This window comes from Hyperolius riggenbachi, chromosome 9 (genome assembly GCF_040937935.1).
Source record: "Hyperolius riggenbachi isolate aHypRig1 chromosome 9, aHypRig1.pri, whole genome shotgun sequence".
Taxonomy (NCBI): Eukaryota; Metazoa; Chordata; class Amphibia; order Anura; family Hyperoliidae; genus Hyperolius; species Hyperolius riggenbachi.
In genome coordinates, this window is record NC_090654.1 from 23298345 (window position 1) to 23312166 (window position 13822).

Below are 13822 nucleotides of genomic sequence, written 5' to 3' on the forward strand. Positions count from 1 at the left end.
AAATAGATCATCAGCGTATCTGTATGACTGATATTTTACTGAAAACCCTCCCACAGTGTGAGGTCATGACCATGGTCCTGACAGTTTGCTGCCTGTGAACCTTGTTGCATTGTGGGAAATAACAGCTGTTTCCAACAGCCAAGCAAGCAGTCTCTCCCTCTGTGCATAGAACTCTCAGTAACAGACATTCTGCACAGATCACCTGGCAGAACTAAAGATGTCACCCAGGGCCGGCGCTACCATAGAGGCAAAGGAGGCAGCTGCCCCAGGGCCCCAGAGCTTGTAGGGGCCCCCAGTGGCTACAAGAGGAAAACTTTTTTTTCAAATCGGCCTTATAGTTTTTGAGAAAATCGATTTTAAAGTTTCAAAGGAAAAAAAATACACATTTAAAAACCTGTCGACTTTAATGGTTAATAGCAAATCCACCTTAAATGCTAGAAACCCTAAAATTGCAGGATATGTTAAGGAGATCATTAGGAATAAGAGGAAAAAACAATTTTTCAAAAATACCTTATAGTTTTTGAGAAAATTGATTTTAAAGTTTTGAAGGAAAAAGTATACTTTTAAATGCGGTAAATGTCACTTTTAGTAGCAAACCTAACGGTAGTGCAATTTTACATGCATCAAACGAAAGCGCAATAAATTTCCTGATGGGGTTTCCAGGGGGTCTATACGCAGCCGCAGCGCTTTGGCCAGGGATGGCTATACAGCCGCAATATGGCTGTATGAAGATCCCTGGCATTTTGTCCTATTTTACTAATTTATTTTTTTTATGTTTAGAGTGTGGGAATTAAAAAAAAAAAAAAAAAATTATGTGGGGTCCCCCCTCCTGAAACTTTTTAACCCCTTGTCCCCCATGCAGGCTGGGATAGCCAGAATGTGGAGCTCGGACCGATTGGGACTTCACACCCTGACTATACCAGCTGCAAAAAAGGTCTCTTAATGCCAATTTTTGTTCCGGGGTATATGTTGGGGGGGCCCCCCAGGTTTATTTTGCCCTGGGGCCCCATTGTTGCTTAAACCGGCCCTGATGTCACCACCAGTGAAACATTGCAGAATGTAAATCAGGGAGAGGAAAGATTTTACAATGGGGAAACACTGGCTAAATACTCCATAAATGAATATTGTAAACAATAAGTAATTTTATTCATTATGTCATTTTCACTAAAGCTTCTCTTTAAAGGGGTTCTTCCGCGAAATAGAAAAAAAATAAAAAGTGGTTTATTTATAAACTATTAAAAATCCTCTTCAAATAGTGCGAAAAGTGTTTTTAAAAAATGAATAGTTTCATCAAAGTAACACGTAATGTAATCAGTGACAGATGTCGGCCAGGGAGGCTAATCCATTTGTTAGGGGTTTTTTTTTTGTACTATAATATCACAAACATAACTGCTGCGTACCTAGTTGACAGTTCTGTAGTCCGTTGCTGTCAGGAATGGCTCTTACAATTAGAATAACGGCTGTTATCTCCCGGAGCTCTGCGCAGTTATTTATTTTAGTTTCAGGGAGGGAGAGAGAGGACCCCGGAGCAATGAATCAGGCAGAGGGAGATCAGCTGATCAGTGAGAACGTAATTTGTTGACGTCATTGCCCGGCAACCAGACTACGGCGTGTATGCAGAATCCTCTTTATCTCCTGAAAGCGAGTGATCTCTTTGTCGCTGCAAGATTTATGGGTTTGTGTTTTCTTATTAACTTTTAGCTGCCTGGAGAACTCAACACAAACCAATAAATCTTGCAGCGACAAAGAGATCACTCGCTAGAGGATTCTGCATAGACACCCTACGTTCTCACTGATCAGCTGATCTCCCTCTGCCTGATTCATTGCTCCGGGGTCCTCTCTCTCCCTCCGTGAAACTAAAATAAATAACTGCGCAGAGCTCCGGGAGATAACAGCCGTTATTCTAATTGTAAGAGCCATTCCTGACAGCAATGGACTACAGAACTGTCAACTAGGTACGCAGCAGTTATGTTTGTGATATTATAGTACAAAAAAAAACACCCCTAACAAATGGATTAGCCTCCCTGGCGTCATCCGTCACTGATTACATTAGGTGTTACTTTGATGAAACTATTCATTTTTAAAAAACACTTTTCGCACTATTTGAAGAGGATTTTTAATAGTTTATAAATAAACCACTTTTTATTTTTTTCCTATTTCGCGGAAGAACCCCTTTAAGTGCCAAAGCCTTTCTTTCTCACTTTTTGTCAGTGATCGCTGATTGGCTCACAGTGATCACAAGGTCAGCAGCCAATGAAATTAGGTCCTGACTAGCTCACAGAGCTCAGAGTTTGGCAGCAATCGCACCGGAAACATGCAGAGACGGGAGATGGAAAGCTACACCCTGGCAGAGAGATAGGAGGCTCCAAACGGAGCGTAGATTTCGACCAGCTGCGTCCGAAGGAGAATCCTGAAGCGAGAGGGATATGGAGGCTGATATATTTATTTACTTTTAAACAATGCACATTGCCTGGCTGCCCTGCTGATCCTCTGCCTGTAATACTTTTAGCCATAGACCCTGAACAAGCGTATGCAGATCACATAGTTATGACTGGATTAGAAAGCATGCTTGTTTCAGGTGTGTGATCCAGACACTAGTGCAGCCAAAGAGGTCGTCAGGATAGCCCAGCAACTGGTATTGTTTAGGAGGAAATAAATATGGCAGAATCCATATCTCTTCAGTTCAAGTGTACTTTAAAATGTCAATATAAAATTGCTTTAAAAAAAAACAAAAAAAAAAACACAACAAAAACAGGCATTTGCAATTATTCAACTTTACAGGAGCAAGTAGGAATTCCCATGATGCACCATGTCTGCATGAAGACACACCTACAGATCCACGGGTACACAGTGTGCCTATAGAGTATTTATTTTTACAGAGCAGTACTAATCCAACCTGTAGACAGATGTTTCAGGCTTAAAGGACACCTGAAGTAAGAGGTATACAGAGGCTGCCATATTTATTTCCTTTTAACCACTACCAGTTGCCTGGCAGGCCTGCTGGTCTATTTGGCTGCAGTAGTGTCTGAATCACACCAGAAACAAGCATGCAGCTAGTCTCTTGTCAGATCTGACATTATTGTCAGAAACACCTGATCTGCTACATGCTTGTTCAGGGGCTATGGCTCAAAGTATTAGCGGCAGAGGATCAGCAAGACAGCCAGGCAACTGGTACTGCTTAAAAACGAAATAAATATGGCAGCATCAATATGTTTCCGAACCCGAGGTGAAAATGATATGGAGGCTGACATGTTTATTTCCTTTTAACTAATGCACGTTGCCTGGCTGTCCTGCTGATCCTCTGCCTGTATTACTTTAAGCCATAGACCCTGGACAAGCATGCAGATCAGATGTCTACTATGACAAATCAGACAAGATTAACTGCATGCTTGTTTCAGGTGTGATTAAGACCCTACTGACCATAAATATCAGCAGGGCTGCCAGGAAACTGGTATTGTTTAAAAGAAAATAAATATGGCAGCCTCCACATACCTCTCCTTCAGGTTCCTTTTAAAACAGAAGATATTGCAATTATTCTGCTTTACATGAGCAAAAGAAGCATCAGTATTATGTATATTTTACTCATAATAAAACTATTCTTATAAAATTTAAATAAAAAAAATAAAATCTTAAGGATGGAGGAGGAACTAAAGCCGCTTTATTTCTGTAGTGGACTAGCAAAAATAATTTGTATAATGGAAAAAATATTGGCATAAGAAGTCAGTAGATAATCAGATGTGGTGAACTCAAATCCATATAATCAACGAGAGTCAACCAGATTACAGCCCAGATCCCAATTCCCAAATGGGCCGCAATCTACACACCAGAAGCAGGAAACTTCTGAAACTTCTCCAGTGTTTGGATGGAGACTGAATGAATTGGTGAATAGGCATCAAACCACACTATGGCATGAGCTGGCACCGGGGAGAACCCGATATCTTCACCGCCGGGCCAGGCCGAGGCAAAGGCAAGAGAGGCTCCAGCCTCAGGGCGCAGTGTCGGAGGGAGTGCACAACTCACTCAGCTATCATCATTCACCTATTGTGCTTGAAGAAAAGAGAAATAAGAAAAGGGGATGCATGGCAGTGACTGCAAGCCAGATAACTAGAGATTAAGCAGTTGGGGGCCCTGGGGTGCCTCTTAGTCTAATAGCAATCAGGGTGTGACAGCTGGGGTGGAAGGGATGGGGACGCAATTTGGTGTCTCAGCCTTGGGTGCTGGAGGACCTTGTCCCGGCTCTGCTTCACCGGCTGCAGGAACATTTACAGGCAGCCACTACCGGATAAGGCACAACCCTCCACAAGCAGCTCTGGGACGCCCAGCCTTTGGAAGAGTCCAGCACCCAGCAATGCCAGGCTAAAATCTTAATCTGCGTGAGCTGTGCCTGACGGCAAACCATCCCGCGTGGCCAAGAGCATCCGGAGTGACTCTCATCACAGTTAGTGTGCCGCACCCATCGCGGCCAGAAAACCGGCCCCAGATCCACCCAGGTGGACGTGAGTTTGCAGCTTGCCGTCTGTACCAGCCACCGACGCACCTCGTTCAACACCAGCAGTGTATCGTTTTCCGAGAGTTCCGCCGGTAGCCTCAAAGAACCAAAGTCGATATTCTGAGCTTCCAGAGCGAGCTTCTTCTTGTATCGGGTGGCTCCATCATGGAGGTCCTGGCTGAAGACCGACACGTAACTGTTGGTGTCATTGGGCGATGGCTTCTCCACGGACATCCAGAATGGGTCGAAGGAAGATCCCAGGAGCCGGAGCAGACGGGGCACACGGAGGTGCTTGGGTTTTGGAGAGTAGTGATAGTCCAGTGGAGATAAGGAAAGACTGTACGGACGGGTCCCAGAGGAGAGTCTGCGTCGGAGGAAACCAACATCAAATTCTGCTTGGCTCTCCTCCAGACGTTTGGGGTCGGCGGTCTTCTCCAGACGCTTGGGGTCGGCGGTCTTCTCCAGACGCTTGGGGTCGGCGGTCTTCTCCAGGCGTTTGGGGTCTGCGGTCTTCTCCAGGCGTTTCGGGTCTGCGGTCTTCTCCAGGCGTTTGGAGTCGGCGGTCTTCTCCAGACGTTTGAAGTCGGCTGTCTTCTCTAGACGTTTGGGGTCGGCTGCCTTGTCCGGCATCGCTGGACACCAGGGTACCCCAGTCAGCACCATGCAGAGAATGTATTTTCTAAGCAATTTCATTTTATAGTTCAGGTTCCTGAGGTTGTTTTTCTGCTCAGAATGGTCAGTCTTTTTGTTGCCTCTGTTATACACGCTTGTATCTGGCACCATACAGCGCTGGTCTTTATCTCCTGACTGTCCCCCTTCTGTGTGCCACTGAGGGTTTGTCTCAGACAATATCTGACTCTCCCGCCTCCTTTCTTTATTAAACTTCTAATCCTTGAGATAGTTTATTAATACTCCTACGTCTGCCGGCCGGGCCTCCCCCTCACCCTCTACTGGCTGTTACTGGCAAATTCTCAAAAAATTCATTCATAGCCTGGGAGAATATATTAACGTGTAACTCACCAATATGCGACTACTCCTGAAGATCAATTCTAGGCAAGCAGATTATTATTATGTGTTTATATAGCAAGGACATCTTCTGCAGCACTGTACAGAGTACATAGTCATGTCACTGACTGTCCTCAGAGGAGCTCACAATCTAATCATACCATAGCCATAGTCTAATGTCCTAGTCCTACGTATTATTGTGATGTATTTATATAGCACTGACATGTTCAGCAGCACTTTACTGAGTCCATAGTCATGTCACTGACTGTCCTCAGAGGAGCTCACAATCTAATCCTACCATAGCCATAGTCTGTCCTACGTATTATTATGATGTATTTATGTAGCACTGACATCTTCAGCAGCATTTTACTGAGTCCATAGTCATGTCACTGACTGTCCTCAGAGGAGCTCACAATCTAATCCTACCATAGCCACAGTCTAATGTCCTGCCAAATTATTATTATGTATTTATATAGCACTGACATCTTCAGAAGCATTTACAGAGTACATAGTCATGTCACTGACTGTCCTCAGAGGAGCTTACAATAGAATAGAATAGAATTTATTTCACCAAGTACAAATGGGGGGGGGGGGGGGGGGTTGGGGTTGCACCCAGAATTGGTTTGGCTCATACAGGTTCTGGAAGGATAGGGAGAGATAATGTCTGAAAGCCAAGGCCAGAGGATGCCATACTACGGCGCCACCAGTCGCACTTGGCAATCATCTGTCATCCCTAAGGAGACATGGGGGGGGGGGGGGGGGGGGGGGGGAGGGCAAAGGTTTAGCAGTGATGACCCAGTTCTTCATGAAAGCTGATGCTGCTGAGGATCCCGATTGCTGACATCTGGCAGTGCTGGCCAATGTGTTCCAGTTCAAAAGGTGCAGTAGTGTTCATTTCTGTGGTGGATCCCGACTCCTGGGCAGCATTCGGCAGGGCTGGTTAAGATAATCTGGCTGTCACAGGATCATTCGGCTGCGGTGGCATCATGGAAGGGCTGAACCAAAATTTTCACTGCTGCGATGGAGCAGCGGCAGATGGATGGAGCCGGCATCCAGTGAGTCCAAAGGTTTTCCGATCAGCGCTGTGTCCTACCTCAGTGGAGCCTGGACCTCCTGGGTAGTAGCGGTGGACTCAACACGGCCTGTACCTGCACAGACAATGGACTCCGGCAGCAGCAAAAACGGGCGATAGACCTCGGCCGCACCCCCCTGCAATGTGCGCACTGGTGTGACCCAACGCACGACTGCAACCACAGGGGCGTGGCCATGCTTGCTGTGCGCATGCAGTCATGACCATGTCATGCGCATGTGCAGAGCACTCCCAGCCGCATGCGCGATGTAGGATGCGCACAGCCGGCCCAGCACCCGTGTGTTTACATTACGCGTGCGAGCCGCGATCAGCGGCTCACACACTGTTCACGGAGACACCCTCCGTGAACTGGCATGGAAAGGCCGCTCGTACGAGTGGCTGTTTCCATGCTATACCACTAACGACCTGCCGACGCCTATTGGCGTTAGGCGGTCGTTAAGTGGTTAATCCTGGGACCATACTTGCTACCTATACTGGGGTGGACACAATTTTTACTTTTAATATTTTTTTTTTTTGATGGGGAGCTTTGCATTCTCTTCCTCTAGTTCTGGAGAACCTTATCCCATCCCTTTTCAGAACATTTACAAAACGGTGGGTCTTATGGGCCATAGTAGCAAAAACTGTAGAAAGATGTGATGCTAACCATGATAGAAAGGTGCCAGTAGGCTCAGTGCATCTCAGCTTGGACTGTGTTATCTTTATTGAATACATAACTCTCAACTTTTTGAGATAAGAAAGAGGGACACTTTAAAGGATACCCGAGGTGACATGTGACATGATGAGATAGACATGGGTATGTACAGTGCCTAGCACACTAATAACTATGCTGTGTTCCTTTTTTTCTTTCTCTGCCTGGAAGAGTTAAATATCAGGTATGTAAGTGGCTGACTCAGTCCTGACTCAGACAGGAAGTGACTACAGTGTGAACCTCACTGATGAGAAATTCCAAGTAGATTTAAACATAACATAAATCTGTGGAATATCTTAAAAATTCATTTTTAGGAGAAGGAAGATAGATAAAATCGTTTATTTTCGCCTCTGGTGTCCTTTAAAGAGAATCCCTAGGCCTAAGGGATACTTACCCCTGGAGGGGGAAGGCTCTGGATCCTAATGAAGCTTCCCCTGTCCTCTTAACCCTCCGGGATCCAGCGCTGGCAGACTCTGAACAGCCGGGGATGTAAATATTTACCTTCCCGGCTCCAGCGCATGCGCAGTAGCGGCTTTCCGATGGGCTCCAGTGGAAATAGCTGAGCCTGATCAGGTCCGCTCTACTGCATAGGCGACTTGCGCTTGCGTAGTAGAGTGGACCTGATCAGGCTGGGCTATTTCCGTCGGAGCCCATCGGAAAGCCGTTACCGCGCCTGCACTATATGCATCACTCCCAACTTGTTGAGATGAAAAGGAGGGACAAGCCCTGAACCACACCCCTTATCACGCCCCTCTCACACCCCAAGTCACACATCCCATAAAGATCTGGTCCTTTCTATCCTGGTTCATTTCCCTTCACATTAAAGTGAACCTCCGGACTAAAAATCTACTCAGCAGAACTGATGAGGCTTGGTGTTTCTTTAACAGTTTCACAGCATCAGAACTTTGTTTTTCTTACCAAAGCATCATTTTAGCTGCATTTTTAGCTAAGCTCCACCCATCAAAGAAAAAAAGCCCGGGCTTTTTTTCGCTGATGCTGTGCAGAGCATGATGGGATTTCCTATGTTGTTGTTCACGTTGCTTAGCAACTGGGAGAGGTGCTCAGGACACGGGACAGTTGGAACTGTGTCTCATGCTCCTTGTCACCTCCTTTCAACCAAAAAGATGGCTGCCATCATGAAATCAAACGTTTGCCTGGTCTTTACAACAGGGTGGGTAAGAGAATATATTACCTATCTATTTTAATTAACATAACTAATGTAACTTAATGACAGTATGTTTGTTTAGGCTGGAGTTCCTCTTTAACGTTTGGAACTAAGAAATATATCAATTTAAAGGATAAGAATAAAGTTTAGAGTCAATTAACCACATTTTTTACAGTAGAAAAATACATATATTTACATAGATCTGAATCCTGAAAGAGGGACAAATGAGGAAGAAAAATCTACAGAGGAATTTAGTATCTAAAGAGTAGTATCCTTCCGAAAAAGGGACAGTTGAGAGCTATGTGAATACTGGGCCTCTCTTCTGCTGCTAGAAATCCATGCTCATATGCAGAAGCACCACCAGAGGGCGCCATGATTACACAATATGCTCTCAGCTGTCCACAGTCTCAGGAATCAGCCTGAGCTTTAATTGCCGAGGCCACGCCTTCTGGGCCCGCCCCAGTCACAAGAGGCCGATCTGCAGCTCTGAGTGGCTGATGCTGTAAGAGGCGGGAACTGTCCGCAGGAGTGGGTGCAGGCGGCCATTTTCTTGGAGTCACTTTTGTGTAGCAGGGCTGGTGGATGTCCACGGAAAGATGGCGCTGGTGGTGGAGACAGGAAGCTGCTGATTCTCTGCCTGGAGGCTGCTGCTGTGTGAGCTGTTGATAGTGTGGTAATGCAGTGTGCTCAGGATTTATAAGGATTATATCATATCTGTTTATGATTATATTTGTATGGAGCTAACTGTCTCTTTACATCATACCAGTGTTACTAGCTCATCCCTTTAATATCTGACACATGCAGGTCTTGTGGCTAGCAAAATGCAGTTAAACACTGCTGATGTATGGCAACCCTGGAACCTGCATGACTTATGCTGCATACACACTTGAGATAAAAGTCTTTGGAAAAGGCAAGATCACAGACCAATTTACCCCATTCCATGTAGTATGAGAGCCATACTCTACACAGTCTATTCTATGGAGCTGAACTCCACATCAGATAAAATCTCTGCAAGATGCTGCACACAAAGATGCTGTACACATTCAAAAGATCATTATCTGCAAAAGATCTCTTCCTGCAATAGATCCATTCCTGCAAAATGCATTCATAGTCTATGAGATCTGCAGATCCTCATACACACCTTGTTTAACAGGCAATCATCTGCAGATCAGATCCACCAGGATGGATTTTCAGATCTGCAGATGATTGCCAGATATGCAGATGAAGTCTGTTAAACAAGGTGTGTATGAGGATCTGCAGATATAGACTATGAATGCATTTTGCAGGAATGGATCTTTTGCAGGAACGGATCTTTTGCAGATACTGATCTTTTGTGTCTGTACAGCATCTTTGTGTGCAGCATCCTGCAAAGATTTCTGTCTGATGGGGAGTTCAGCTCCATAGAATAGACTGTGTAGAGTATGGCTCTCATACTACATGGAAGGGGGTATAATTGGTCTGTGATCTTGCCTTTTCCAAAGACTTTTATCTCAAGTGTGTATGCAGCATTAGGATGCCCATAAACTACAATCTCCTGAGCGATTGACTGTTTGATCGATTGGATCAGGTGCTGTTAGTGGTGGCGATCGATGATAAACGATCACTCTATCGATTTGTTATATTGATCTGAATTTTGGAACAATTCTTTGAAGGTACCTGTTAAGGTGGCCACTAACGGTCCAATTTCTAGCAAAAAATCAAGCAATTCTGATCGGATTGGCTGTAAATAATCTTCATTGGTGGACACAATCGATTATGAATTAGTGAAAAAAATGTCGCCCGAATGAATTTTTGTCAAACCAAAATTTGGATTTTCTTGTTGGATTTGATAGATAGGAAGCAAAGATTGGTTTGTTGATGGTGTAGTGAACAATGTATTACAATATTTCACTTTCGATCAAAATTTCTGATCGCGCGAACGATTTTTCGCTAACAATTGGACTGTTAGTGGCCACCTTAAATGATCCAGTCTCCCGAATGATTGCAGTCAATCAGATCGGATGCCATTGATGGTGCGGAGAGATCATTCCTTTGATTCGATTTTGGAACAATTGTTCTAGTCTTATCATTTTCCCCTCCATTTGTACCGATTGTTCGTTTGCTAAATTGGATCGTTAATCGGCACCTTGAGGGTGCATAAACACACACAAAATGTTGAGTGACCAATTGTACCACCTCCATGTAGTATGAGGGCAAACAGATTTTGAATACAGCAGAGTCTCCGTTAATTCGGAACTCAGGCAACTGGAAGTCTGTCTTTGCTTTTGGCAGGTTTTGAGGCTTTTTAAATTCTTACCAAGCCTCCAGCGATGCCTAGCAGCCTTTCTGGAGCTCCTAGCGGCTTCTTGCGCAGTGCGTGCAAGTCAGTGTGACATGTGACCTGATGCAGGTCAGGTAACACACCTGCTTCTGTACATGGGTGAAGCTGAAAAGCTGCTAGGTGCTGCAGGAAGGCTGCTAGTCGTCGCAGGAGGGACGGCAAGTATTTAGGAGGGGAGGTTTGTGCTTTTCTGGTTGGTTGCTTAAAATGTACCAGAGATGTTGCCTAAAGAGAATCTGTATTGTTAAAATCACACAAAAGTAAACATACCAGTGCGTTAGGGGACATCTCCTATTACCCTCTGTCACAATTTCGCCGCTCCCCGCCGCATTAAAAGTGGTTAAAAACAGTTTTAAAAAGTTTGTTTATAAACAAACAAAATGGCCACCAAAACAGGAAGTAGGTTGATGTACAGTATGTCCACACATAGAGAATACATCCATACACAATCAGGCTGTATACAGCCTTCCTTTTGAATCTCAAGAGATCATTTGTGTGTTTCTTTCCCCCTGCATCTCTCATGCACTGAAGTTTCAGGCTGCTCTTTTCTTCCTGCAAACAGCTTTGCCTTGTCTGTAATTCTTCAGTATGTGAAAGCCCAGCCAGCTCAGAGGACGATTTATCCAGCTTGTAAAAGATAAGAGAGAAGCTGCTCTAATCTAAATAACACACAGGCAGTGTGCATAGAGGGGCCTGGAAGGGGAAGTTCATAGCAGAACCACAACACTGAAGAACTTGGCAGCCTTCCAGACACAGGCTGACAAGTCTGACAAGAGAGAGATAAGTTGATTTATTACAGAGACTGTGATAGTACAAAGTGCTGCAGTAAGCCAGAACACATTAGAATAGCTTTTGGAACTTGTAGGATGATAAAAAACAGGATGCAATTTTTGTTACGGAGTCTCTTTAAAGTGTACCAGAGAGACGCATGCGCAGTAGACACGGACTGATGCGACTGAGCCAGTTACCGGGGCGGATCGCGGCTGAATGGCAGACTGCGGGAGGACGGCGTGGGACTCAGACGTGTTTATGCTGCTGGAGGAAGCCGAAGGTGAGTATCAAATCTTCTTTTTAGGACATCTCTCGTACACTTTAAAGTGAACCTTAAGCCAAATAAAAAAAATGAGTTTTACTCACCTGGGGCTTCCCTCAGCCCCCTGCAGCTGATCGGTGCCCACGTTGAGTCGCTCCGATCCTCCTGGACCCGCCGGCGGCCACTTTCGGTTTCGCCGACAGGCTGGGAATGTGAGTGATTCTTCGTCTGCCCCAGCCAAAATAGCTCCCTCTATGTTGCTATAGCAGCCCTCTATCCTGTCGGTGGCTGACGGTGAAACCGGAAGTGGTCGCCGGCGGGTCCAGGAGGATCGGAGCGACTCAACGTGGGCACCGATCATCTGCAGGGGGCTGAGGGAAGCTCCTGGTGAGTAAAACTCATTTTTTTTTCGACTTAAGTGCCTCTTTAACCAGCTGGGCGGTATGGACGAGCTCAGCTCGTCCAGTACCGCCGGAGCCTGCCGCTCAGGCCCTGCTGGGCCGATTTGCCCCAAATAAAGTGCAGCACACGCAGCCGGCACTTTGCCAGCCGCGTGTGCTGCCCGATCGCCGCCGCTCTGCGGCGATTCGCCGCGAGCAGCGGCGAAAGAGGGTCCCCCCAGCCGCCTGAGCCCTGCGCAGCCGGAACAAAAAGTTCCGGCCAGCGCTAAGGGCTGGATCGGATGCGTCTGACGTCAGGACGTCGGCTGACGTCCATGACGTCACTCCGCTCGTCGCTATGGCGACGGTGTAAGCAAAACAAGGAAGGCCGCTCATTGCGGCCTTCCTTGTTTATTCTGGGCGCCGGAGGCGATCGGAAGAACGCCTCCGGAGCGCCCTCTAGTGGGCTTTCATGCAGCCAACTTTCAGTTGGCTGCATGAAATAGTTTTTTTTTAATTTAAAAAAACCCTCCCGCAGCCTCCCTGGCGATCTTATCAGAACGCCAGGGTGGTTAAGCAACCGGCAAGCACTTGTATCTGGCATCAGGTGACCCCCCCCAGCGAACACTTTCATTCCAGCGCAGGAAACTTGGGCGCATAGTGAGTAACGTCGGCGCAGTCAGAAGACGGAGCTGAAGTTACTTATAAAATATAATATAAAAATATATATATTCGTGCAGTAGCAGGATAAGCCATACAGGCTGTATCCTGCTCCCAAGTCTCGTACGCCCCGCCGGTGCCCGATACTAGGGACTCTGCTGTACTAGGAACAGATTGTGAAGGTAACCTCTCACAGCTGAGATGCACTGGGAATCGCAAATCATAATCCAAAACGCCACTTATTTTGTGACACTTAAAGGGAACCTCAAGGGAGAAGAACGTGGAGGTTGCCATATTTATTTCCTTTTAAACAATACCAGTTGCCTGGCTGCCCTGTTGATCTATTTCGCTTCGATAGTGTCTGAATAACACCAGAAACAAGCATGCAGCTAATCTTGTCAGATCTGACAATAATGTCCGTTACACCTGATCTGCTGCATGCTTGTTCAGGGTCCATGGCTACAAGTATTAGGGGCAGAGGATCAGCAGGGCTGCCAGGCAACTGGTATTGCTTAAATGGAAATCAATATGGCAGCCTCCATATTCTTCTCGCTTCAGTTGTCCTTTAAAACACTGACTTTTGTCGAGAGTCCCGGAACTTTTTGAAGGACTGCGATGTCTCACACATTTCTTAATTTCAATCGTTCGTTGTTCAATCAGATCGGCACAGTTTTGTGCAGAGATCTGGTTCAGCTCGGGAGAGTCTGTGCCCATTGCAGAAGATGGTGAAGTGCTGCACTGCATACACTTCACTTCCTGTCAGTCAGCTTGTTTGATGAAAGTAGACCTGAACTCTTGCACAGGACAGAAGGAAAACAGAGAGAAATACATCCTGTCTGTATTTAGAGAGTTTAGCCAGTCTAATGCCTGCTCATCTGTGACTTATAGCAACTGTAATTTTATCTCTCAGCTGTGTCAGTTGGCTGCCTCAGCAGAGAAGCTAATTTGTAAACACAGTACGTTAAGTCTGTGTCTGCTTCCATGAGAGCAGG

At 45.9% G+C, this 13822-nt stretch overlaps 2 protein-coding genes across 5 annotated transcripts in view; one reads left to right on the forward strand and one right to left on the reverse strand.

The window, feature by feature from the left end:
• Positions 1–3675: 3675 nt before the first annotated feature.
• LOC137533402 (noggin-1-like) lies at positions 3676–5272 on the reverse strand. The gene has a single exon (XM_068254803.1). It carries the CDS (start codon positions 5270–5272, stop codon positions 4244–4246), a length of 1029 nt encoding a protein of 342 aa, XP_068110904.1. The 3' UTR covers positions 3676–4243.
• A 3699-nt stretch (positions 5273–8971) lies between these two features.
• The window catches only part of LOC137532033 (probable endonuclease 4), a 64453-nt gene continuing 59602 nt past the window's right edge, over positions 8972–13822 (forward strand). For 3 of the 4 annotated variants that reach the window (XM_068252127.1, XM_068252130.1, XM_068252129.1), the window contains exon 1: positions 8972–9110. The gene's annotated coding sequence lies outside the window, so the exon portion shown is untranslated. The remainder of the gene's footprint in view (positions 9111–13822) is intronic. The other variant, XM_068252128.1, reaches the window with a different exon arrangement.

What these genes read in the sequence shown, in the direction of transcription:
- LOC137533402 (XM_068254803.1), bottom strand. Translation starts at nt 5,272, where the DNA reads ATGGTGCCAGATACAAGCGTGTATAACAGAGGCAACAAAAAGACTGAC.